At 46.1% G+C, this 27831-nt stretch overlaps 2 protein-coding genes across 3 annotated transcripts in view; one reads left to right on the top strand and one right to left on the bottom strand.

Moving 5' to 3' along the window:
* LOC138786760 (zinc finger protein 84-like) overlaps positions 1-27831 on the top strand; it is a 790489-nt gene that overhangs the window by 384282 nt on the left and 378376 nt on the right. The window lies entirely within an intron of this gene.
* The window catches only part of LOC138786801 (oocyte zinc finger protein XlCOF22-like), a 348549-nt gene that overhangs the window by 10291 nt on the left and 310427 nt on the right, over positions 1-27831 (bottom strand). The window contains exon 3 of one of the 2 annotated variants that reach the window (XM_069963863.1): positions 14182-15311. In XM_069963863.1, coding sequence (XP_069819964.1) covers positions 14182-15123 — 942 coding nt within the window. In that variant the 5' untranslated portion in view covers positions 15124-15311. Of the gene's footprint in view, positions 1-13827; positions 15312-27831 lie in introns of those variants that run through there. The other variant, XM_069963862.1, reaches the window with a different exon arrangement.

Genomic DNA, 27831 nt, shown 5'->3' with positions numbered 1-27831 from the left:
TGTACATGTAGCTGAGCTGTATATGTGTGTAATGTACATGTAGCTGAGCTGTATATGTGTGTAATGTACATGTAGCTGAGCTGTATATGTGTGTAATGTACATGTAGCTGAGCTGTATATGTGTGTAATGTACATGTAGCTGAGCTGTATGTGTGTAATGTACATGTAGCTGAGCTGTATATGTGTGTATTGTACATGTAGCTGGGCTGTATATATGTGTAATGTACATGTAGCTGAGCTGTATGTGTGTAATGTACATGTAGCTGAGCTGTATGTGTGTAATGTACATGTAGCTGAGCTGTATATGTGTAATGTACATGTAGCTGAGCTGTATATATGTGTAATGTACATGTAGCTGAGCTGTATATATGTGTAATGTACATGTAGCTGAGCTGTATGTGTGTGTAATGTACATGTAGCTGAGCTGTATGTGTGTAATGTACATGTAGCTGAGCTGTATGTGTGTAATGTACATGTAGCTGAGCTGTATGTGTGTAATGTACATGTAGCTGAGCTGTATGTGTGTAATGTACATGTAGCTGAGCTGTATATGTGTAATGTACATATAGCTGAGCTGTATATGTGTAATGTACATGTAGCTGAGCTGTATATATGTGTAATGTACATGTAGCTGAGCTGTATATGTGTAATGTACATGTAGCTGAGCTGTATGTGTGTGTAATGTACATGTAGGCAGAAGGAAGCGGCAACACGCACAAGAAAGAACAAAAATGGGGAGCGATCAACTTCAGAACCAGCTCTACTATGTAATCAAAGGAAAGGTAAAGATAAACCAATATTCACTCACTTCTCGGAGGGGAGATCGACCTACTCCCCTCCGTTGCCCGGATAGCTTGTATTGGGAAAGGTGATATTCTGCTGCTTGAAGTCCTCCCAGAGTCTTCGGTTGCGGCCTGTGTGTAACGGATACCTGTAGTGATCCTCCCGGACCAAAAGACCAAAAGACAGATACAACATCCACCAACAATCATAGACTGAGTAGAAGTATAAATAATGATAGACCTATTACCATGAAAAAATTTCATCTTCACAAAAATAAATCTCCAGATTCTCCCTCCCATAATTTTAGGTTCACTAAAACATTTTATAATAGTAACTATAGAAGAAGATTTGCTCAGGTCACCCAAGGAGAGACACCCTCTAACCAATTCCATACTTATACATCGACCCAAATTAAGAATATCCATGTACAAGTGGATACGCACAACATAGCAGCCACAGGGAATACAGATATGAACACCATCGATATAGTCTCGTCAGTTGACACTGATAATACAGACATGGATATTAATCACCCAGTATCTTTAGATAACACAGTAACTGCTATATCAGACATACAGGAAGAGATCCGATTTAAAGAGAGAGTTTCCATCCAGAAAATAGAGGAGACTACGGTTTTTTTGAAGAGTCCCAGAAAGGTCACCCAATATTTTTTACCAGTAGGGAGAGTGAGAACGAGGAAGAGACAACAAACAGATATAGAAAAAGAAGAAAACGAGGAGGAAAAAGAATTCAAAAGACAAAGAGTAGAAGAAGGAAGGAAGAGACGGTCCCAGGAACACTTAGTCTTCGAGAAGGAGGAGTATTCAATCTCTCTTCCCATTCCATCACATGGGACGAATTAAATGTTTTAAAAAAAGGTTTATCATTCTGCCCTTCAGCAAATATGGACCTATTTGAACTGTTTTTGGATTTGAATGATTTTGTCAGGAAACTAACATTGAAAAGGTTTTTTTCTATAAAGGACAAAAAAGAGATGGTTCCCATCTATTCTCACATGCCCTCTGAAGACATTTCTAATAATTTGAACATAGAAATTTTAACAGATAATTTATTCAATACCCCTATCCCATCAGGACTAAAGAAAAAATCGAATTTTTATCCCATACAAAGCAAAGGAAATTATATTGATTCTTTTTATGAAATGGTTTTAGCAGACTTGAGGGAATTAGAAGAAGGTAATAAAAAGGGTACTATTAATCAAGGGAAACAGTCAAATCTAAAAAGGGAGGAAAGGAATGCACTAAAAACATTGAGAGATAATAAAGATATCATTATAAAGAAAGCTGATAAGGGGGGGGGAATAGTCATCATGGACAAAGAATATTATATAGAGGAATCGTATAGAATTATTAGAGACAACACCTATTATCATAAATTAGAGGAAGATCCTGGACCACTCTTTCAGAAGAAACTTATTAGTCTCGTACAAAAGGGTGCCATTGAAGGAGTCCTAACAAAAGAAGAACAAGATTACCTGATTTTGAATAACCCCTCCACCCCTTATTTTTATTTTCTCCCTAAACTTCAAAAAAATTTAGAGAAACCACCAGGAAGACCGATCATAGCAGGTGTTAATTCAATTACTAGCCACCTGGGTGAATATATAGACCGTCTCTTACAAAAATATGTCATCTCCCTTCCTTCATACCTCAGGGATTCAGGACATCTACTTATGTTACTAGATAAAGTTATATGGAAACCAGAGTACTATCTAGTAACACTTGATGTAGCAGCACTTTATTCAAACATCCCTCATGAAAAAGGTCTACAAGCAATCAGAGATATCCTCTCAGAGGATGTTTTTATGCCAGATATACAAAAACAATTTATTGTAGATGGAATGGAATTTATTTTAAAGCATAATTTTTTTATTTTTGAAGAAGAATTTTTTATACAACACCTTGGCACAGCGATGGGCGCTAAATGCGCACCAGTTTTCGCTAATTTGTATATGGCCATGTTTGAAAATCTTTTCATTTATGAAAGTTTTTTTAAAAAATTTATAGTTTTTTATGGAAGGTATATAGACGATCTGTTGCTGATATGGAAGGGCACAGAGGAGGATCTAAAAGATTTTATGGTTTTTATTAACAGCAACACATGGGGTCTTAAATTTAGTGAGAGTTACAGTCAAAATGAAATTGCGTTTTTAGATATAAATATTTATATAAAAGATAATTTTATCAACACAAAAACTTTTTTTAAACCAATAGATGCCAATGGCTACTTGCACTTTACCAGTCAACACAAGAAGAGCTGGAAAGAAAACATCCCCTTTGGACAAATGATAAGAATGAAAAGGAACTGTACAGAAGAGAAAATCTTTGAAGAACAAACCAATATTCTAGAAAAAAGATTTTTACAGAAAAAGTTCCCTCGTAAGATCATAGAAGGGGCTAAGAGAAGAGCTATGGAATTAAATAGAAAAGAACATTTGGGAAGGAAGAAAGAAGACGACAAAAAGAAAGGAGAGAAAAATGACATACATGAGAATAAAAAGAATGATGTAAATTTTATCACTCGATTTTCATCTAATCATATTCAAATAAAAAATATTTTAAAGAAAAATTGGAGTATCCTACAGAGGGATCCGTTTTTAAAAGACTGTATAGGAAAAAGTCCCAGCATGATATATAGGAGAGCACAAACAGTAGGACAAAAAATAGCTCCTTCATACCCAGAGTTAAAAAGAGAAAAAATAAATACGGTAAAAACAAAAAAAGAAAATATTGGTATCTTTAAATGCAATAAAAAAATGTGTAAAACATGTCACTATTTAGAGAATAATACGAAAAGTATTGAAAGCAGGATCTCCAAAGAAAAAATAGAGATTAAAGATCACTTAAACTGTGGATCAGAATATGTGATCTACGTGCTGGAGTGCCCGTGTGGCCTCCAATACGTAGGTAGAACGAGTCAAACGCTACGTAAAAGATTTAATACACATCGTTTTAACATTAAACATAAATACGGGAAACATAGCGTGTCCCGTCATTTCGCTATGTTTCATAATGCTGATGATAGCCTACTGAAAGTTTTCCCAATAGAGCAAATACATTTTTCACTGAACAGATTTGCTAAATTATGTAAAAGAGAAAGCTATTGGATATTTAAACTCAATACTTTAGTACCAAATGGGTTAAATGAAACAATAGAACGAGTATAAAAGGAAGGGGTTAATAAGGGAAGGGTTTTCCAACAAGGTGAAAGTGGAAGTGACATCACAAAAGGGAGGGTATCCTCTTATATTTAAATGTGTGTGTGCAGTATATGTATTATCGTCCCTGAGGAAGGAACTTGTAGTTCTGATACGCGTCGGACAGAATAAAGTTTTATATTTGTTATAGTAATACTCACAGTTCATTTCCAAGTACGGTGTGTACCAATCCGGGTGTAGGGAGAACTCACCCGGGAGGATCACTACAGGTATCCGTTACACACAGGCCGCAACCGAAGACTCTGGGAGGACTTCAAGCAGCAGAATATCACCTTTCCCAATACAAGCTATCCGGGCAACGGAGGGGAGTAGGTCGATCTCCCCTCCGAGAAGTGAGTGAATATTGGTTTATCTTTACCTTTCCTTTGATTACATAGTAGAGCTGGTTCTGAAGTTGATCGCTCCCCATTTTTGTTCTTTCTTGTGCGTGTTGCCGCTTCCTTCTGCTTATACGAGCCGGAGCTCTTATCAGCGTCCGGAGGGTGCAGCGATCCCGGCGGAAATCATCAGATCCATGTATATGGCCGTTGTATCTTTGTGAGTGGTGTTTGCACCACTCACCAAGTGTAAGTGTGTTTCTTTTTTCCTTTTTTTTTTTCCTTTTTGGAGTTTTCATTGTTAAGGACCTAGCCGCTCCCGCAGTATTTTTTCTTCTTTCTATCCAGTAATGTACATGTAGCTGAGCTGTATGTGTGTAATGTACATGTAGCTGAGCTGTATGTGTGTAATGTACATGTAGCTGAGCTGTATGTGTGTAATGTACATGTAGCTGAGCTGTATGTGTGTAATGTACATGTAGCTGAGCTGTATGTGTGTAATGTACATGTAGCTGAGCTGTATGTGTGTAATGTACATGTAGCTGAGCTGTATGTGTGTGTAATGTACATGTAGCTGAGCTGTATGTGTGTAATGTACATGTAGCTGAGCTGTATGTGTGTAATGTACATGTAGCTGAGCTGTATATGTGTAATGTACATGTAGCTGAGCTGTATATGTGTAATGTACATGTAGCTGAGCTGTATATGTGTAATGTACATGTAGCTGAGCTGTATATGTGTAATGTACATGTAGCTGAGCTGTATATGTGTAATGTACATGTAGCTGAGCTGTATGTGTGTAATGTACATGTAGCTGAGCTGTATGTGTGTAATGTACATGTAGCTGTGCTGTATGTGTGTAACTAGAAAATGTACCCGGCGCTGCCCGGGTATAAAGTGTCAGTGTGTTAATTAGATTTGTTCTAAGGTGCCCAGGAGGCCAAGCTAAAGGTATTGTTTCATCTGAGTTAATCAGTGGAATTAGTGTATACCTGTAGTGCATAGTTGGAGGGGTTCTGTATACCCACAATGTATAGTTTTTAGGGGTCTCGCATATCTGTAGTGCATAGTTGGGGGGGCTGTATACCTATAGTGTATAGTTGAGGGAGGTCCTGTATACCTGCAGTGTACAGTTGGTGAAGGTCCTGTATACCTGTACTGTATAGTTCGGGGGTCCTGTATACCTGTAGTATATAGTTGGTGCTGTATACCTGTAATGTATAGTTGGTGGAGGTCTTGTATACCTGTAGTTTATAGTTTGAGGGTCCTGGATACCTGTAGTGTATAATTGGTGGAGGTCTTGTATACCTGTAGTATATAGTTCGAGGGTCCTGTATACCTGTAGTAAATAGTTTGAGGGTCCTGTATAACTATAGAGTTGGTGGAGGTCCTGTATACCTGTAGTGTATAGTTTGGGGTCCTATATACCTGTAGTATATAGCTGGTGGAGTTTCTGTATACCTGTAGTATATTTGGGTCCTGTATATTTATAGTATAGAGTTGGTGAAGGTGCTGTATACCTGTATTAAAGAGTTGGTGTAGTTCCTGTATACCTGTAGTGTATGGTTTTGAGGTCCTGTATACCTGTAGTGTATAGTTTGGGGTCCTATATACCTGTAGTATATAGTTGGTGGAGTTCCTGTATACCTGTAGTATATAGTTTGGGGTCCTGTATACCTATAGTATATAGCTGGTGGAGGTCCTGTGTACCTGTAGTATATAGTTTTGGGGTCCTGTACACCTGTAGTGTAAAGTTTGGGGTCCTGTATACCTGTAGTAGTTTTGTGGAGGTCCCGTGCACTTGTAGTGTATAGTTTTGGGGTCCTGTATACCTGTAGTGTCCTGTATACCCGCAGGGTTGTATTTACCCGTATGGCAGTGTAATTCAGTCACAGTGTGTCGGTATTGGTCATGTCTGGTATGGGGGTGTTATCCAGTCACAGTATGGCGGTATTGGTCAGGTCTGGTGTGGCGGTTTTATCCAGTCACGGTATGGTGGTATTGGTCAGGTCTGGTATAGCGGTGTTATCCAGTCACAGTATGGCAGTATTGGTCAGGTCTGATATGATGGTGTTACCCAGTCACAGTTTGCCGGTATTGGTCAGGTCTGGTATGGCAGTGTTATCCAGTCACAGTATGGCGGTATTGGTCAGGTCTGGTATGACATTGTTATCCAGCACAGTATGGCGGTATTGGTCAGGTCTGGTATGACAGTGTTATCCAGCACAGTATGGCGGTATTGGTCAGGTCTGGTATGACAGTGTTATCCAGCACAGTATTGCGGTATTGGTCAGGTCTGGTATGGCGGTGTTATCCAGTCACAGTATGGCGGTATTGGTCAGGTCTGGTGTGGCTGTGTTATCCAGTCACAGTATGGCGGTATTGGTCAGGTCTGGTATGGCAGTGTTATTCAGTAAAGTGTGTCGGTATTGGTCATGTCTGGTATGGCGGTGTTATCCAGTCACAGTTTGGTATACCTGTAGTGCCCTGTATATACATGTACTGTATAGATGGAGTAGGGGGTCCTGTATATACATGTACTGTATAGATGGAGTAGGGGGTCCTATATACATGTACTGTATAGATGGAGTAAGGGGTAATGTATATACATGTACTATAGGGATGGAGTAGTGGGTCCTATATACATGTACTGTATAGATGGAGTAGGGGGTCCTGTATATACATGTACTGTATAGATGGAGTAGGGGGTCCTGTATATACATGTACTGTATAGATGGAGTAGGGGGTCCTGTATATACATGTACTGTATAGATGGAGTAGGGGGTCCTGTATATACATGTACTGTATAGATGCAGTAGGGGGCCCTGTATATACATGTACTGTATAGATGGAGTAGGGGTCCTGTATATACATGTACTGTATAGATGGAGTAGGGGGTCCTGTATACATGTACTGTATAGATGGAGTAGGGGGTCCTGTATACATGTACTGTATAGATGGAGTAGGGGTCCTGTATATACATGTACTGTATAGATGCAGTAGGGGGTCCTGTATATACATGTACTGTATAGATGGAGTAGGGGGTCCTGTATACATGTACTGTATAGATGGAGTAGGGGGTCCTGTATATACATGTACTGTATAGATGGAGTAGGGGGTCCTGTATATACATGTAATGTGTAGTTGGAGTAGGGGGTCCTGTATATACATGTACTGTATAGATGGAGTAGGGGGTCCTGTATACATGTACTTTATGGATGGAGTAGGGGGTCCTGTATACATGTACTGTATGGATGGAGTAGGGGGTCCTGTATACCTGTACTGTATAGATGGAGTAGGGGGTCCTGTATATACATGTACTGTATAGATGGAGTAGGGGGCCCTGTATATACATGTACTGTATAGATGGAGTAGGGGTCCTGTATATACATGTACTGTATAGATGGAGTAGGGGGTCCTGTATACATGTACTGTATAGATGGAGTAGGGGGTCCTGTATATACATGTACTGTATAGATGGAGTAGGGGGTCCTGTATATACATGTACTGTATAGATGGAGTAGGGGGTCCTGTATATACATGTACTGTATAGATGGAGTAGGGGGTCCTGTATATACATGTACTGTATAGATGCAGTAGGGGGTCCTGTATATACATGTACTGTATAGATGGAGTAGGGGGCCCTGTATACATGTACTGTATAGATGGAGTAGGGGGTCCTGTATATACATGTACTGTATAGATGCAGTAGGGGGTCCTGTATATACATGTACTGTATAGATGGAGTAGGGGGCCCTGTATACATGTACTGTATAGATGCAGTAGGGGGTCCTGTATATACATGTACTGTATAGATGGAGTAGGGGGCCCTGTATACATGTACTGTATAGATGGAGTAGGGGGTCCTGTATATACATGTACTGTATAGATGCAGTAGGGGGTCCTGTATATACATGTACTGTATAGATGGAGTAGGGGGCCCTGTATACATGTACTGTATAGATGGAGTAGGGGGTCCTGTATATACATGTACTGTATAGATGGAGTAGGGGGTCCTGTATATACATGTAATGTGTAGTTGGAGTAGGGGGTCCTGTATATACATGTCCTGTATAGATGGAGTAGGGGGTCCTGTATATACATGTACTGTATAGATGGAGTAGGGGGTCCTGTATATACATGTACTGTATAGATGGAGTAGGGGGGTCCTGTATACATGTACTGTATGGATGGAGTAGGGGGTCCTGTATACCTGTACTGTATAGTTGGAGTAGGGGGTCTACCAGTTATTACTATGGATGTTGTGAGGCAGCTTCCCTAGCAACCATTGCTCCCTGTGGAAATGAAAGCAGTAATCCTATTGGTTGCTAAGGCTCCAACTGCCGTGTCTGCTGCAGCTAATTATATCACCTGTGTATGCAGTGAGGAGATTTTCCCATTCATCTCTATAGGGCGCCTCTCTTTCCCCTCCCCCTCCCCTCCTGTATATCTGGCGGGAACGGGACCTTCGCAATAACCTTCCCGGACACCCAATGTATCTGTGGGCCAAATTTGGGGTCAAACGGTTCAGGCGTTTGGAAGTCTATAGAGGACAGACAGACAGACGGACAGACAGACAGACAGACTTTGATTTTTATGATATAGATGTACATGTAGCTGAGCTGTATGTGTGTGTAATGTACATGTAGCTGAGCTGTATGTGTGTAATGTACATGTAGCTGAGCTGTATATGTGTGTAATGTACATGTAGCTGAGCTGTATGTGTGTAATGTACATGTAGCTGAGCTGTATATGTGTATAATGTACATGTAGCTGAGCTGTATATGTGTGTGTAATGTACATGTAGCTGAGCTGTATATATGTGTAATGTACATGTAGCTGAGCTGTATATGTGTAATGTACATGTAGCTGAGCTGTATGTGTGTAATGTACATGTAGCTGAGCTGTATGTGTGTGTAATGTACATGTAGCTGAGCTGTATGTGTGTAATGTACATGTAGCTGAGCTGTATGTGTGTAATGTACATGTAGCTGAGCTGTATGTGTGTAATGTACATGTAGCTGAGCTGTATGTGTGTAATGTACATGTAGCTGAGCTGTATATGTGTAATGTACATGTAGCTGAGCTGTATGTGTGTAATGTACATGTAGCTGAGCTGTATATATGTGTAATGTACATGTAGCTGAGCTGTATATGTGTGTAATGTACATGTAGCTGAGCTGTATGTGTGTAATGTACATGTAGCTGAGCTGTATATATATGTAATGTACATGTAGCTGAGCTGTATATGTGTAATGTACATGTAGCTGAGCTGTATATGTGTGTAATGTACATGTAGCTGAGCTGTATGTGTGTAATGTACATGTAGCTGAGCTGTATATATGTGTAATGTACATGTAGCTGAGCTGTATATGTGTGTAATGTACATGTAGCTGAGCTGTATGTGTGTAATGTACATGTAGCTGAGCTGTATATATATGTAATGTACATGTAGCTGAGCTGTATATGTGTGTAATGTACATGTAGCTGAGCTGTATATATATGTGTAATGTACATGTAGCTGAGCTGTATGTGTGTAATGTACATGTAGCTGAGCTGTATATGTGTAATGTATATGTAGCTGAGCTGTATATGTGTAATGTACATGTAGCTGAGCTGTATGTGTGTAATGTACATGTAGCTGAGCTGTATGTGTGTGTTATACAGTGGTTTGCAATAAATTACAATATCAACAAAAAGTATTTTTTTTTTCAGTAATTCAATTCAAAAAGTGACCTGATATATTCTATAGAGTCATTACATACAGAGTGAATTTTTTCAAGCGTTTATTTCTGGTAAAGTTGATGATTATGGATTACACCCAAGAAAAACCCAAAAGTCAGTATTTCAGAAAATTAGAATATTATATAAAACCAACTGAAAAAATGTTGACCAAATGAGACGTCTGTACAGTAAAGTCCCTCAGTACTTGGTCGGGCTCCTTCTGCATGAATGACGGCATCAATGCGGCAATGTGGCATGGGGGCGATCAGCTGATGGCACTGCACAGGGGTTAGTGAAGCCCAGGTTGCTGTGATATCGGCCTTCAGCTTGTCTGCATTGTTGGCTCTGGTGTCTTCCATCTTCCTCCTGACAATACACCATAAATTCTCTATGGGGTTATGGTCTGGCGAGTTTGCCGGCCAATCAAGCCCAGTGATGCTGTGGTTAGTAAACCAGGGATTGGTACTTTTGGCCGTGTGGACAGGGGCCAAATCCTGCTAAAAGATGAAAATTCCGTCTCCAGAAACCTTTCCAGCACAGGGAAGCATGAAGAGCTCTAACATGTCCTGGTAGACGGCAGCGGTGACTTTGGTGTTGATGAAACCCAGTGACCCTACACCAGCAGATGACATGGCGCCCCAAACCATCACTGATTGTGGAAACTTCACACTAGACCTCCAGCAGCTTGGATTGGGCCTCTCCACTCTTCCTCCAGCAGCTTGGATTGGGCCTCTCCACTCTTCCTCCTCCAGCAGCTTGGATTGGGCCTCTCCACTCTTCCTCCAGCAGCTTGGATTGGGCCTCTCCACTCTTCCTCCAGCAGCTTGGATTGGGCCTCTCCACTCTTCCTCCAGCAGCTTGGATTGGGCCTCTCCGCTCTTCCTCCAGCAGCTTGGATTGGGCCTCTCCACTTCCTCCTCCAGCAGCTTGGATTGGGCCTCTCCGCTCTTCCTCCAGCAGCTTGGATTGGGCCTCTCCACTCTTCCTCCTCCAGCAGCTTGGATTGGGCCTCTCCACTCTTCCTCCAGCATCTTGGATTGGGCCTCTCCGCTCTTCCTCCAGCAGCTTGGATTGGGCCTCTCCACTCTTCCTCCAGCAGCTTGGATTGGGACTCTCCGCTCTTCCTCCAGCAGCTTGGATTGGGCCTCTCCACTCTTCCTCCAGCAGCTTGGATTGGGACTCTCCGCTCTTCCTCCAGCAGCTTGGATTGGGCCTCTCCACTCCTCCTCCAGCAGCTTGGATTGTGCCTCTCCACTCTTCCTCCAGCAGCTTGGATTGTGCCTCTTCCTCCTCCAGCAGCTTGGATTGGGCCTCTCCACTCTTCTTCCAGCAGCTTGGATTGTGTACAGCCTCTCCACTCTTCTTCCAGCAGCTTGGATTGTGTACAGCCTCTCCACTCTTCTTCCAGCAGCTTGGATTGTGTACAGCCTCTCCACTCTTCCTCCAGCAGCTTGGATTGGGCCTCTCCACTCTTCCTCCAGCAGCTTGGATTGTGCAGCCTCTCCGCTCTTCCTCCAGCAGCTTGGATTGTGCAGCCTCTCCACTCTTCCTCCAGCTGCTTGGATTGGGCCTCTCCACTCTTCCTCCAGCAGCTTGGATTGTGCAGCCTCTCCGCTCTTCCTCCAGCAGCTTGGATTGTGTGCAGCCTCTCCACTCTTCCTCCAGCAGCTTGGATTGGGCCTCTCCACTCTTCCTCCAGCAGCTTGGATTGTGCAGCCTCTCCGCTCTTCCTCCAGCAGCTTGGATTGTGCAGCCTCTCCACTCTTCCTCCAGCTGCTTGGATTGGGCCTCTCCACTCTTCCTCCAGCAGCTTGGATTGTGCAGCCTCTCCGCTCTTCCTCCAGCAGCTTGGATTGTGTGCAGCCTCTCCACTCTTCCTCCAGCAGCTTGGATTGGGCCTCTCCACTCTTCCTCCAGCAGCTTGGATTGTGCAGCCTCTCCACTCTTCCTCCAGCAGCTTGGATTGGGCCTCTCCGCTCTTCCTCCAGCAGCTTGGATTGTGCAGCCTCTCCGCTCTTCCTCCAGCAGCTTGGATTGTGCAGCCTCTCCGCTCTTCCTCCAGCAGCTTGGATTGTGCAGCCTCTCCGCTCTTCCTCCAGCAGCTTGGATTGTGCAGCCTCTCCGCTCTTCCTCCAGCAGCTTGGATTGTGCAGCCTCTCCGCTCTTCCTCCAGCAGCTTGGATTGTGCAGCCTCTCCGCTCTTCCTCCAGCAGCTTGGATTGTGCAGCCTCTCCGCTCTTCCTCCAGCAGCTTGGATTGTGCAGCCTCTCCGCTCTTCCTCCAGCAGCTTGGAATTGTGCAGCCTCTCCGCTCTTCCTCCAGCAGCTTGGATTGTGCAGCCTCTCCGCTCTTCCTCCAGCAGCTTGGATTGTGCAGCCTCTCCGCTCTTCCTCCAGCAGCTTGGATTGTGCAGCCTCTCCGCTCTTCCTCCAGCAGCTTGGATTGTGCAGCCTCTCCGCTCTTCCTCCAGCTGCTTGGATTGTGCAGCCTCTCCGCTCTTCCTCAGCAGTCTTCCCTATGATTGTGTTGGATACTGAACCAGACTTAGGGACCTTTTATAACACTTAGGAAGCCACTGCAGGGGTTTTGGGTTAATTATTCTAATTTTCTGAAATACTGACTTTTGGGTTTTTCTTGGGTGTAATCCACAATCATCAACTTTAACAGAAATAAACGCTTGAAAAAGTTCACTCTGTATGTAATGACTCTATAGAATATATGAGATCACTCTGTATGTAATGACTCTATAGAATATATGAGATCACTCTGTATGTAATGACTCTATAGAATATATGAGGTCACTTTTTGAATTAAATTACTGATAAATTTTCTTTTAACTTTTTGTTAATATTCTTATTTATTGCAAACCACTGTATATATACAATAGATGCTCTGTGCTGTGGCCAAAAACTAAAATCTCTTGTGGCCAGAGGCAGAATCCTGGCTGCAGCCACAAGAGTGACTGGCAGAGCAGAGAGCCATTGGCTGCTTGCTAGGATAGTCCACTGTTTTTACCTATAAGGAACATTAGGAGTCTTATAGTTAAAGTGACTGTACCACCAGGCCCAGGCAGAAGCACTGGAGGCGGCTGACCCACCCATAGTGGGAAGAAACTCCAGCCCCTCCATGGCATGACTCCATTAGAATCAAGTGAACCCTATCATAGAGGGGCTGAGGTTTCTCCCCACTAAGGGTGGGTCAGCCGCCTCCAGTGCTTCAGCCTGGGCCTGGTGGTACAGTCACTTTAAATACATAAGTGAAGGAGCAGACTACCTCCTGCTTTACCCCTTATGTACTGCTGTGTGTAAGTGACCCAATGTTCAAAAGGCAAGAGAATATCGGCTTTACAGCTGGAGAACAGAGGTCAGAGATTATCAGAGGAGATCTCCTTGTCTTCTGATTGTTAACCCCTTTTTTGTGTTGCAGCATATAAGTAAACACTGGGTCACTTACACACTGCAGTACATAAGGGGTTAAGCAGGACGACACACGCTCTTACCTTTTCCCTCAGGCCCCCCTCCTGCATGGGCCCCATAGCAACTGCCTACCCTGCCTCTATGGTAGCCCAACTTTATTGGTTGGTGTGGTGTTATTGGTGTGTTAGCTTTTGTAGACAAAAAGTAAGGAGCTATTAGTCATGATCAGTGTAATCAAGTATTGCAAACTTAACATATATAGGTGTAGTCCCACAGGCACCATGGCAGAACAGTGAAATCTCATCACTTAGTCTTATCAGCAAGTATCAACCAGACACATGAGGCCAAGTCCGTGCTCAAGCTGCTTCTGTTTATTATAGGAACGTCCCTTCTTTTATATCTTATCATGAAGGTTACAAGTCAGGAGCAGAACCAGATGTGTTACATATCCCAAGGCCTGGAGCAGTGGTGCTGTCCGTCTCTAGCCGTCCTGGCCGTTATCTATCGGCAAAACTCCCAGAACTTGCAGCTAAGCTATTTCAGTACAATAAGTATAAAAGAACAAGCTCCATAACACATGGTGACAGAGCGGGGGCCTCCTCCCCCGCAGCTATCTGCAGAACATTACACCAAGCATGTACACATTCCATGAAGAAAGTATAAAAGGAAGCAACACAGACAAAATGGACTCTCAACTCCGCACCCCTGTGTGACTTTTCCCATGTTTAAGGAAAGCCGATTTCACAGTAAAACATTTTCCACATTCTGAACATGAAAATGGCTTCTCCCCTGTGTGAGATTTTTGATGTTCAACCAGATTTGATTTCCCAATAAAACATTTTCCACATTCTGAACATGAATATGGCTTCGCCCCTGTGTGAGTTCTTTCATGTAGTGTGAGGATTGATTTCCGAGAAAAACATTTCCCGCATTCTGAACAAGAAAATGGCTTCTCTCCAGTATGAATTCTTTCATGTTTAACAAGGGATGATTTCCGAGTAAAACATTTCCCACACTCTGAACATGAAAATGGCTTCTCTCCTGTGTGAATTCTCTGATGTTCATTCAGAGTTTTTTTCAGTGCAAAACCTTGGCCACATTCGGAACATGAATATGGCTTCTCTCCTGTGTGAGTTCTTTGATGTCTGACAAGATGTGATTTCTGAGTAAAATTTTTCCCACATTGTAGACACGAGAATGGCTTCTCTCCTGTGTGACTTCTTTGATGTTCAACCAGCTCTGATTTGCATTTAAAAAATTTCTCACACTCTGAACATGAAAATGGCTTCTCCCCTGTGTGAGTTCTCATATGTATAACAAGCTTTGATTTCGAATTAAAGCATTTCTCACACTCTGAACAGTGAAATGGCTTTTCCCCTGTATGAGTTCTCATATGTTTAACAAGCTCTGATCTATTTTTAAAACATTTCTCACATTCTGAACATGAAAATGGCCTCTCCCCTGTATGAGTTCTTATATGTTTAACAAGCGCTGATTTCGAATTAAAGCATTTCTCACACTCTGAACAGTGAAATGGCTTTTCCCCTGTATGAGTTCTCATATGTTCAACAAGCTCTGATCTATTTTTAAAACATTTCTCACACTCTGAACATGAAAATGGCCTCTCCCATATGTGAGCTCCCATATGTATAACAAGCTTTGATTTGCATTTAAAACATTTCTCACATTCAGAACATGAAAATTTCTTCTCCCCTGTACGAGTTCTCTTATGTCTAACAATGGAATGTTCTTCATATGTATCCTGTGTGATCTGACCATCTGCTGTAATATCTGGAGATATCTGATGTCCCTCTGATCTCCGGGTACACTCAGCTGCCAGGAATAAATCAGATATTATTATTATTTTGGTGTAATATAACATTACAGTGTCCTGGACATTATAAGGACAAAAAGAGAAAGGAGCTGCTGCACCTCACACCTATGGCTGACACTAATGCCTCTTGGCTAAATTTTAAAAAAAACAACGCCAGGATGTTGGTATATAATTTGATCAAACCAAATTGCCCCATGTACCACGTGCAGGTCCCCTGGTTCACATGGGTCCCTACACTAAGGGCCTTATTACACAGTGACGATAATCGGCCCGATTCGGCCGATTATCGCTCGGTGGAATAGAGAGAACAATCAGCCGATGATCGTGTCATCGACTGATCGTTCAATTAGGGCTAGACCTAAAATCGTTTCCCCACCGTGCATCGCTACGGTTGAATAGCGGTGCGCAGCGCGGCAGCGACCGACGATTTGAGAAGCAGCAGCAGCAGCATACATTACCTGCAGGGCTTCTCCTCCGCTCTGTCTTCCTCCTGGGTCCCGCGCGCTCTAGCTTCAGAATGGACAGAGCGCTCAGCCAATCACAGGCCGGGACCGCTGCGACCTGTGATTGGCTGAGTGGCCTGTCAGCTAACAGGCCATTCTGAAGATAGAGCGCGTGGGACCCGGGAGGAAGACGGAGCAGAGGAAAAGTCCTGTCAGGTAATGTATTGCTGCAAGGACATCGGTAACAATGTCCCTGCAGCCCTCGCTCAACGTTCATCGGGCCGTGGAGTAGGCCCAGTAAACGAGCAGCAATCTAGCAGATCGGCGCTCGTTTATATTGTTGATCGGGCCCTCCTCGGCCCGTGGAATAGGGCCCTAACTCCACACTGTGTCGGTCAGCAACCGCTAACCCCGCAGAGCAACCACAAGCAGGGAAGGGAGGCCATGGAATGGCCCTGCAACCATAATGTCACAGGACCAAACCCGAAGGGCCCCCCCCAAACCCAGCAGGCAGCACCGGCGGAGAAAGCGGCCACCAAGCAACACAAGTGTGAACAAGGTCTTACTACTCACCAATGCTCCTGCAGGTAGAATGGGAGGAATAGGAGGTACTTGCCATGTGTGCACAGCTGCTTCCTGCTTATTGGGGTCACATGGGTCTTCAAAGCCGATCATCTCAGGCTGATTTCAATAGCTGATTCCAGTGCTGAGATATAAGCCTGTAACTACTGAGGTTCCAGAGGGCGTTCCCCAGCAAGGCCAATACCGCCACACACTGTACCCTCTGTGTATAATACCGCCACACACTGTACCCTCTGTGTATAATACCGTCACATACTGTACCCTGTGTATAATACCGCCACATACTGTACCCTCTGTGTATAATACTGCCATACACTGTACCCTCTGTCTATAATACTGCCACACACTGTACCCTGTGTATAATACTGCCATACAATGTACCATAGAACATAATACAGAGAGGAGGTGTGTATATAGTGATGTCTATTACCTGCTGATGGGAGGGGCTGCTGATCCTCCAGCATCACATCCTTGTACTGATCCTTGTGTCCTTCTACATACTCCCACTCCTCCATGGAGAAATAGACCGCCACGTCCTGACACCTTATAGGAACCTGACACACACAATGATCACACAGTCATCCCCCCCACCCCTCCAGTGGTGTTACTGTATAATGTCCCAGCATTCCCAGCAGCCACAGTCTCACCTCTCCACTCAGCAGCTCCACCATCTTGTTGGTGACTTCTAGGATCTTCTCTTCCTCCATTTCCTCATGTATCAGGGGCCCCGGGATTGGGCTCAGGGTTCTTCCCCATCCTTCACACCCAGGGGCCCCACAGCGCCCACTAGAGGACTTCTTCACTACTGTGTAATCCTGTGTATGGAGAGACACATTACTATCACTCCATCCATTCCCAGAATCCCTCACCTCTCCAGTCCTATCCATCTGTTATTCCATAGATAAGAATGATGTCATGATGACATCACTCCCAGAATCCCTCACCTCTCCAGTCCTATCCATCTGTTATTCCATAGATAAGAATGATGTCATGATGACATCATTCCAAGAATCCCTTACCTCCCCAGTCCTATCCATCTGTTATTCCATAGATAAGAATGATGTCATGATGACATCACTCCCAGAATCCCTCACCTCCCCAGTCCTATCCATCTGTTATTCCATAGATAAGAATGATGTCATGATGACATCACTCCCAGAATCCCTCACCTCTCCAGTCCTATCCATCTGTTATTCCATAGATAAGAATGATGTCATGATGACATCACTCCCAGAATCCCTCACCTCTCCAGTCCTATCCATCTGTTATTCCATAGATAAGAATGATGTCATGATGACATCACTCCCAGAATCCCTCACCTCTCCAGTCCTATCCATCTGTTATTCCATAGATAAGAATGATGTCATGATGACATCACTCCCAGAATCCCTCACCTCTCCAGTCCTATCCATCTGTTATTCCATAGATAAGAATGATGTCATGATGACATCACTCCCAGAATCCCTCACCTCTCCAGTCCTATCCATCTGTTATTCCATAGATAAGAATGATGTCATGATGACATCACTCCCAGAATCCCTCACCTCTCCAGTCCTATCCATCTGTTATTCCATAGATAAGAATGATGCATAGTTGCCATTAGTCCCTATTTTGCCAGGACTGTCCGGGATGTGACAGGGCAGTCCCGATAAATGTATATCCCGGCAAGCTCCGCCCCCAATGCAAACTATAAACCTAAGTAAGAAGTAAAGTCCAGCTGTCAGTATTGGCTGGAGTCTGTATATTCCGCCTGCAGCCACTAGATGGCGCTCTCTCCTCTCAGCTACAGGTCCTGGAAGAGCCTGAAGGAAATGAAGATGTCCGTGTGCTGCAGGGATCAGGTTATGGTGAGGAGCCCACATGAGGGGGATGATGGTGAAGGAAGTAAAGCTATATACACTGGTGTGAGAGGAGAATAGTGATCAGAGATGTGACTGGTATATACTGTATACACAGCTCTGATTACCATTCTCTCATACCAATGTATATAGCTATATACCTCCTGCAGCATCATCCCCTCATGTGGGCTCCTCAGTATATACCAGCAGTCTCACAGCACACTGTATTATACTGGTTGTATACTGAGGGGCCCACATGAGGGGGATGATGCTGAAGGAGATCAAGCTCCAGTCACCCCCAGTCTGCCCCAGTCACCCCCCAGTCTGCTCCAGTCACCCCCAGTCTGCCCCAGTCACCCCCCAGTCTGCCCCAGTCACCCCCAGTCTGCTTCAGTCACCACCCAGTCTGCCCCAGTCACCCCCAGTCTGTGGTGTGGTACTACTGGTCACGCACTGAGGTGGTAGCGGTGACGCCACCTCTATGGTGGTTGGTAGTATAGCTCAGCCGGTGATGGAGATGTGATGCCCGTGCTGGTTCAGCACACAGGTGTGATGGTATACCTGCTTTTAGTTGTGGCTGGCTGTACTGTTCCCCAGTGGTCGGTGACCTGCCAGCCTGTGATGGGTCCCTTGGGCTCCTGTCACAGTGGTCCGGAGTGCAGAGATGACCCCACCCGGACTGTCGGTACCGCCACCCACATAAAGGGGAGAGTAACCCAAGGAGTGTGTAGCCAGTATGTGTAGGTGCTGGTGCAATGATCACTGAGTCCCAGTAAAATACATAGGATGGCTTTACTGATAGTCTATTGCAATACAGGATACACTGGTGATAGACAACTTCTTTGGTACAGCCGGGTGTTCACTGGATCTGTGCTGGGAGATACTTTAAGTGCTGAGGTAGAATAGCGGTGTTTGCTTAGCTTAGTGTTGAGCAGAGAAGAGGAGTTTGTCTTGAAAGCCCCAACCCAGGGTAGTAGTGTGCTCTTCCGGACCTTGAGAGAAGAATACTTGTTTCACTAACCCCCTTCTGCCCTGCAGTGTCAGGGCACCCGTCCTATCAGGGTGACACAAGCCCCAGACTAGGTTACCTGGGCTAAGCTAAGTGTCCTACTACTACTACTACACCCCTCATCTATTCCTGTACTATTACTACTACTACACCCCTCATACCCATGTATTGTTCTGACTGTAAAGTTGTACATGGAAAATTCTAAAAAAAAAAAAAAACTGATAACAAGCCACACCCTGTAAACCACATCCACAATAGACCACGCCCACCGAGACCACACCCACAATAAGCCAAACCCCTTGTTAATACTAAAGTATCCCTGGAAAAAAATTGAAATGTTGGCAACTATGATGATGTTATGATGACATCACTCCCAGAATCCCTCACCTCTCCAGTCCTATCCATCTGTTATTCCATAGATAAGAATGATGTCATGATGACATCATTCCCAGAATCCCTCACCTCTCCAGTCCTATCCATCTGTTATTCCATAGGTAAGAATGATGTCATGATGACATCACTCCCAGAATCCCTCACCTCTCCAGTCAGCAGCTCAATCATCTTGTTGGTGAGTTGTAGGATCTTCCGCTCATTGAATCTTTCTCCCCTCCGGCCTTTTCCATCTGTTATTAGATGAATAAGATGGATGTTATGTGGTTGATGACAATGACAGATCACTAGATTGCAGAATCAGGCTTCACCTTTACCAGTTGTCTTTCCTGGGTCCTAACAATGGCAAATACTACTCTGATACCCCCAGGACTTATTTTAGGGCAGAATAGTGAAACCAATCATTGGTCTCACAGAAAAAAAATACAAGCGCCCACCGAATGTCAGGAGCAAAAAGCAACTCACCATCAGTCATTAGCCGATGATAAAGTAATCCTGCTGGGAGTTGTAGTCCTGTCTGATGGCTCAGATATAGTACAAACAGCAAACACAGAACAAGACAACAGAGACTGTAAGAGACGTCTGACTATAACAAGACCGAAACCTCAGCAACCAGAACAGAGCAATACATCAGAAGAAGCAACTGCTCCGACCAACCTGAGAGCGACTGCACAGGGTCCTCCGGCATCACATCCTTGTACTGATCCTTGTGTCCTTCTACATACTCCCACTCCTCCATGGAGAAATAGACCGCCACGTCCTGACACCTTATAGGAACCTGACACACACAATGGTCACACAGTCATCCCCCCCACCCCTCCAGTGGTGTTACTGTATAATGTCCCAGCATTCCCAGCAGCCACAGTCTCACCTCTCCACTCAGCAGCTCCACCATCTTGTTGGTGACTTCTAGGATCTTCTCTTCCTCCATTTCCTCATGTATCAGGGGCCCCGGGATTGGGCTCAGGGTTCTTCCCCATCCTTCACACCCAGGGGCCCCACAGCGCCCACTAGAGGACTTCTTCACTACTGTGTAATCCTGTGTATGGAGAGACACATTACTATCACTCCATCCATTCCCAGAATCCCTCACCTCTCCAGTCCTATCCATCTGTTATTCCATAGATAAGAATGATGTCATGATGACATCACTCCCAGAATCCCTCACCTCCCCAGTCCTATCCATCTGTTATTCCATAGATAAGAATGATGTCATGATGACATCACTCCCAGAATCCCTCACCTCCCCAGTCCTATCCATCTGTTATTCCATAGATAAGAATGATGTCATGATGACATCACTCCCAGAATCCCTCACCTCCCCAGTCCTATCCATCTGTTATTCCATAGATAAGAATGATGTCATGATGACATCACTCCCAGAATCCCTCACCTCTCCAGTCCTATCCATCTGTTATTCCATAGATAAGAATGATGTCATGATGACATCACTCCCAGAATCCCTCCCCTCTCCAGTCCTATCCATGTTATTCCATAGATAAGAATGATGTCATGATGACATCACTCCCAGAATCCCTCACCTCTCCAGTCCTATCCATCTGTTATTCCATAGATAAGAATGATGTCATGATGACATCACTCCCAGAATCCCTCACCTCCCCAGTAAGCAGGAAGAGTATGTGTAGGGTGCGGGTTATTATCCTCTCGGCCATCTTCTTCCTGTCTCTCCCTGCTCGGTCGGACATGAAGCAGTGGATCCTGATTGTAGGAAGCTGAATAGAAAGACAAATTGCTTAATGGGGTACTTTTCCAGTATTTATCAACTGCTGTATGTCCTGCAGGAAGTGGTGTATTCTCTCCAGTCTGACACAGTGCTCTCTGCTGCCACTTCTGTCCATGTTAGGAACTGTCCAGAGCAGGAGAGGTTTTCTATAGGGATTTGCTGCTGCTCTGGACAGTTCCTGACATGGACAGAGGTGGCAGCAGAGAGCACTGTGTCAGACTGGAGAGAATACACCACTTCCTGCAGGACATACAGCAGCTGATAAGTGCTGGTAGACTTTTAAATATACACATCAGAAACAAGGAATAAAGTTCTGCTAAGGGCCCCCCCAAATTAATGGGGGGGGCACACGGAATTGCAGCCCCCCCCCCGGTACTATGTATATTTGCATAGGGCACACTTGGTCTGTCCCATTACCTGTGTCGCCTTCCTCCTCTTCTCTCCTCACAGGTGGTTCGGTCCGGTGCCAGAAGATTCTCCCTGAACAGCTGTTGCCATCAGCTGATTGGACCAACGATCGAGCGGGAAAGGATCTGTGATTGGAAAAAGTGCGAGGGATTCAGTTTGAATTTAAGGAGAGACGCAGCACTGGGAGCTCAGTCGGCGCTGATCCCTAGGAGAAGAAGCTACCTGAGGAGGAAGACTGAAGAGGTCCGGCGGAGCTGAGAGGAGCGGCGCGGAGCAGCAGAAGCCGGCGGCCGAGCGGACAGGAGTGGAGAATTGCCCAGCAGCGGAGGAGCGGAGACGTGGCGCGGTCAAGCTGATTCCTCTGGGCCGTCGTGATATCGCGGCAGCAGGTCTCTGGTGGTGTTAGCAGCAGCGGTGAGCGGCGTCTGGTGCGGAGGAGAGTGGCGCGGCAACAGGAAGTCAAACAGCCCGGCAACGGAAAGTCCCGCCTACCGACGTCCGGTCCCAACGTCACGGAAGATGGAGGATCTGCTGTCAGCATTGCTGAGGAGAGCGGAGAGGCCTGGCTGCAGAGGTGCCTGAAGGAAGCCCCGGAGGTCCCGAGCAGTGCCCCTACTAGGCTGGTGTGCCGCATACTGCCCCCTAGACAAGACGAGCAAGCGGTGGAAGCGGCGCGTGAGGAGCCGGGAGAGGGTGAGCTGCGGAGAGGGGAAAGGCCGGTCAAGCAGAGGCGGAGGGGTAAAGAGCTATCCATCCTCCACCTTCATCGCCCCCTCCCCCCCCTGGAAGCAGCCACCCCGCGAGCCATGAAAGGTCGGGACCCAGAGATTCTCCCTACAGAGGTCGCCCAGAGGAAAGGAGTTCGGTCGGCAGTCAGCACAGGGGGCACTCCAGCAGGCACTCAGGCAGGCACTCAGGCGGGCACTCCAGCAGGCACTCAGGCAGGCACTCAGGCAGGCACCGCAGTGGGCACTCCAGCAGACACTCAGACGGGCACTCCAGCAGACACTCAGGCGGGCACCGCAGCGGGCACTCCGGCAGGCATTCCGGCAGACGGGCACTCCAGCAGGCACTCAGGTGGGCACCACAGCGGGCACTCCAGAAGGCATTCCGACAGATGGGCACTCCAGCGGGCACTCTAGCGGGCACTCAGGCGGGTACCGCAGTGGTCACTCCAGCAGGCACTCAGGCAGGCACCGCAGTGGGCACTCCAGCAGACACTCAGGCGGGCACTCCAGCAGGCACTCAGGCGGGCACCGCAGCGGGCACTTCAGCAGGCATTCTGGCACACAGGCCAGCAGGCACTCAGACGGGCACCGCAGCAGACACTCCAGCAGACACTCAGACGGGCACTCCAGCAAGCAATCCAGCAGACACTCAGGCGGGCACTCCAGCAGGCACTCAGGCGGGCACCGCAGTGGGCACTCCAGCAGACACTCAGGCGGGCACTCCAGCAGGCACTCAGGCGGGCACCACAGTGGGCACTTCAGCAGGCACTCAGGCAGGCACCACAGTGGGCACTCCAGCAGGCACTCAGGCAGGCACCACAGTGGGCACTCCAGCAGACACTCAGGCGGGCACTCCAGCAGGCATTCAGGCGGGCACTCCAGCAGGCATTCCGGCAGACGGGCCAGCAGGCACTCACAGGGACATACCAGTAGCCAATCTGCCTCCCTCAGCTTCTACTTCAGCACCACAGCAGCCAGGAGGATGGTCTTCAGCAGCTGTGGGTGAGTCTCTGATGTCTCTGTGTTACGCCCCAGTTACGCCACCTTTGGCCAATGTATGGGATATTTCAGCTATGCCTACCTTGTTCCCAGAGCGCTCTATTCCTCCATGTTTGGAGAAAGGTTCTGGTATTGCTGTAATTTGTGTTAAAGAGGCTCTGACGTGTGAACTCTCTCTCCTGGGTTATCATTTAAAGTGACACTGTCGCCCCCTTTTGGCATTTTGACTGCTCTCCACGGGTGTAAAGGGTAAATGTTACAGCTTTCATTACTTATTTTATATCACACATCATGGTGCTTGTTCTGGTAAAAAGTGGTATTTATCATCTGTGGATTGGGATTTGTGGGTGGGGCTTTGCAGGCTAAGTGCCACATCGCAAAGCCCCCACATCTGTGACGTCATCGCCACATTGGCCCCGCCCCCTCAACAGCCATTGGAAGGGCCAGCCTAAAGATCTAGGCCCCATCCCCCTAGATTGACCCACACCAATGGCCACTGAGGGGGCGGGGCCTATGCGTCGATGACATCACAGATGGGCGGGGCAATGTGGCGCTTAGGCCAGTATATTGGAAGCATATAGACATTTTGGTGGTATGGGATGGTTTTCTTATGAGGAAATGTATCATCAGAAACTAGCGGTGCGCCCTAATATGCGTTTTGGGGGAAAGATGTTGGGTTGGGGCTAAACTTAATGTTACCACAGAGGAGTGTGATGTCCAAACAACCTGTTAGTACCCAGTCTCATTTTGGTAGAGGAGGATATTGTTTGGCATATAATGATGGGCAGCCAGCTGTAAATATCGCCACCAATGCTCCCACTGTGGCGGGCAACTCAATGTCTCAGGCGACCCAGCAGCCCACCACCAGGGAGGCAGTGGTTAAAAGCGTGGACACCAGTGAACCTCCAAAACATGTCCCCTTGGCTAGAGGCCTACCCAGACAGACAGAGGGCTGACCTCATTTACGCTGGCTTTGCAGATGGTTTCCATCTACTGGTTCGGGTTGTCTTATTGGAGATAACTTAAAGTCTGCGCATCGTTTTGAAGAAATTGTGAGAGAATTTTTTTCTAAAGAGGTGAGTGAGGGCAGGGTGGCGGGTCCTTTTCCTGCCCCTCCTTTCCCTGACTTCAGAGTGTCCCCCTTGGGTATTGGGCCCAAGAGGGAACCTAATTCATTTAGGTTAATTCATCATTTATCTGATTCGTTAAACGCATTGACGGCCAAAAGTAATGCATCTGTGGAGTACGCGTCCTTTGAGGATGCATTACGTTTATTAAGGACTTTTGGTTCAGGTGCATTGTTAGTGATGTGAAGTCAGCTTCTAGACTTCTGCCCGTCAATCCTGAGGGATCCAGTGTGGGGGCACTTTTTTTACTGGGACCGGGGAGGAGGTGGCCGAGGAAAAAGACGTCCATTCACCTCCACGGTTCCAGCGGCGGATCCCGCATCGCGGCGCTCTGGTGCCCGGATGCGACGTCTCAGGTCCGCTCAGCCACTCAGTGAAGGAGGCGGGATCCGTTTCAAGTCCGCTCAGATCCCGCCTCCTTCACTGAGTGGCTGAGTGGACCTGAGACGTCATGTCTTGGGCCTGCGTCAGACACCCGGAAGCGGCGTCACCAGAGCGCCGCGATGCGGGTCCCGCCGCTGGAACCGGGGAGGTGAGTGGACGTCTTTTTCCTCGGCCACCTCCTCCCCAGTCCTAGTAAAAAAGTGCCCCCACGCTGGAGTACCCCTTAAACTCCTTGGGGTTTTTCTTTGATGGTAATTTCTTCTTTGACAAATGCTTACCTATGGGATTCAGATTTGTTGGGTGGGTAGTTAGTGTTGGGGGGCCAGAGGGGGGTATTAGTCATTATTTAGATGATTTCTTATTGATCAGTAGGGCAGGGCCTAGTGTGTGTTTAGATTTATTAAATGGATTTCGTTTAGTTACTAGTGAGTGTGGCATTCCCATTGCAGAAGAGAAAACGGTTTCCCCATGTCAGTGTTAAGAGTTTTTAGGTGTTACTATAGATACATGCTACGTTTACACGGAATGATAATTCGCCCGATCGTACGATTAACGATTTTTTTTTCATAACGATCAGCGTTAAGACGGTACAATATATCGTACGGAAAATTCGTTTTGCGATCGTCCATCTCCCACATTGGTTAAATCGGCGAATGACTGTTCACACGGAACGACCTGCGAATTTTTTGCGAACGATCAACGACGATTTGAGAACTTGTCGAAAGATCAAAATGAACGATTTCTCGCTCGTCGTTTGATCGTTTGCTGCGTTTACACCGAACGATTATCGTTCCGTGTAAACGCAGCATAACATGGAGTTGTTAAGATGATAAATTGTCTAGGTTAAGGGTGCGTTCACACCTACAGGATCTGCAGCAGATTTGATGGTGCAGATTTAATGTTGTGTTCAGTTATTTAAATGAAATCTGCTAGTTTCCATAGTGGTTTGGGGGTCAGTATTTTAGGAATAAGAGAATATTATTAAGGTCAGATAACAAGGGTGTGATATTTGCTGTGAATTGCCTGTCGTCTAAAGGTGCGTTTACACGTAACGATTATCGTGCGAATTTGCGCGATAACGGTCGAATTCGAACGATAATCATACGTGTAAACGCAGCGAACGATCGAACGACGCACGATAAATCGTCCATTATGATCTTTCGTTATCAAATCGTCGTTCATCGTACACAAAAGATTGGCAAATCGTTCCGTGTGAACAGTCGTTCGCCGATTTAACCAATGTGTGAGATAGGCTTAAATGATCGCAGAGCGAATTTCCATATGATATATCGTACCGTCTAAACGCTGATCGTTATGAAAAAAAAATCGTTAATCAGACATCGCTAATCGTACGATCGGGCCAATAATCGTTTCGTGTAAACGCACCATAATTCTACTATTACATGGAACGATAATCAATTGAATTGGCGATTCGACCGATTATCGCTCCATGTAATAAATACAACGATCAGCCGATGACAACGATCATCGGCTGATCGTTCATATAGGTTCTGACCTATATTCGTCGGGGTGCCGACCACGCACCACTACATGTCGGTGACTGACAATTTACATTACCCATCCACGCTCCAGGGCTGCTGCTGTGGTCTTCTTCTCCCCGGGTCCTGCGCGCTCTAACTGACAGGCCGCCTGGCCAATCACAGGCCGCGGCGGTCCTGGCCTATGATTGGCTGAGCGCCACTCAGCTGACAGGCCACTCTGAAGTTAATTAACTTCATTATTTTCTATGTGTTTTATGTATGAAATGGGAAGAGGGGGTGATTTTCACTTTTAGTGGGGGAGGGGCTTTGGGGCATTTTGTAAAACATTTATTTATTCATTTATTTTCACTTTTATGGTTCCCTTAGGGAACTATCACTGACATACATGACATTGAAGACACTGATCCCTGCTATGCCATAGAATTGCAGGGATCAGTGTTATCTGCTATCTTCTGATTCAGCCTGCCTGTGGCCATAGCATTGCAGGGATCAGTGTTATCTGCTATCTTCTGATTCAGCCTGCCTGTGGCCATAGAATTGCAGGGATCAGTGTTATCTGCTATCTTCTGATTCAGCCTGCCTGTGGACCCGAGGACTGCATGGAGGAAGGTAAGAGACTTCCGGCAGTCAGAAAATGCGATCGCTAAGTGACCAGAGATGCTCCAGTCAATTATACTTAAACGATCGCGGCGTTTAAGGGGTTAATGGCGGGCAGCGGCCCGCCATTGAGGGTGAGGGCCTGGCTGCAGATAGCATCCAGTCCTCACCCGCTATGGGGCGGGCTCAGCTCGTGGGCCCGCTCCATATCCCGTGTCCGCACCAGAGCGTACATTTACGTCCTCCTGCGCTAAGGCCCAGCCAGTTAGGGCGTAAATGTGTCGTTAAGGGGTTAAAGTAGCGTTTTGTTTGGCATTTTTGCTGCTCTGAGAATTAGTGAGCTGATAGCTAAGAACAGTGGCGGATTAAATGTACCCTGCCCCCCCCCCCCCCATAAACATCTTGCCACCTCATCTGGTCCTCTGCTGGGCCCCCTCCCTCCCAATTAACATCAGCCTGCCCCAATAATCATTGTCCGGTCCCACTGCCAGGCAGCCTCCCCTCCCCCCAGCCCCCAATGGTCCATGTTCCGGTCCCAGCACCCCCAGTGCCGACACACACTGCTTACATGTTAGCAGGGCCGGACTGGGACTGAAAATCAGCCCTGGCATTTCGGAGGCCACTCGCCGCGCGGTGATAAGTTATGAGAGGATGTTGTGAGTGCAGCACGGCTACAAGTTGTATCAGCACGGCCATGACTGGAATCACAGATAATAACACAGTAAATGGCTTCTATCTCTGTCCTGTGTAGCTGAGCTGCAGTTACAG

The sequence above is a fragment of the Dendropsophus ebraccatus genome, chromosome 3, assembly GCF_027789765.1.
Source record: "Dendropsophus ebraccatus isolate aDenEbr1 chromosome 3, aDenEbr1.pat, whole genome shotgun sequence".
Taxonomy (NCBI): Eukaryota; Metazoa; Chordata; class Amphibia; order Anura; family Hylidae; genus Dendropsophus; species Dendropsophus ebraccatus.
Note: the sequence above shows the minus strand (reverse complement) of the source record. Positions and strands in the feature narration are given on the sequence as shown.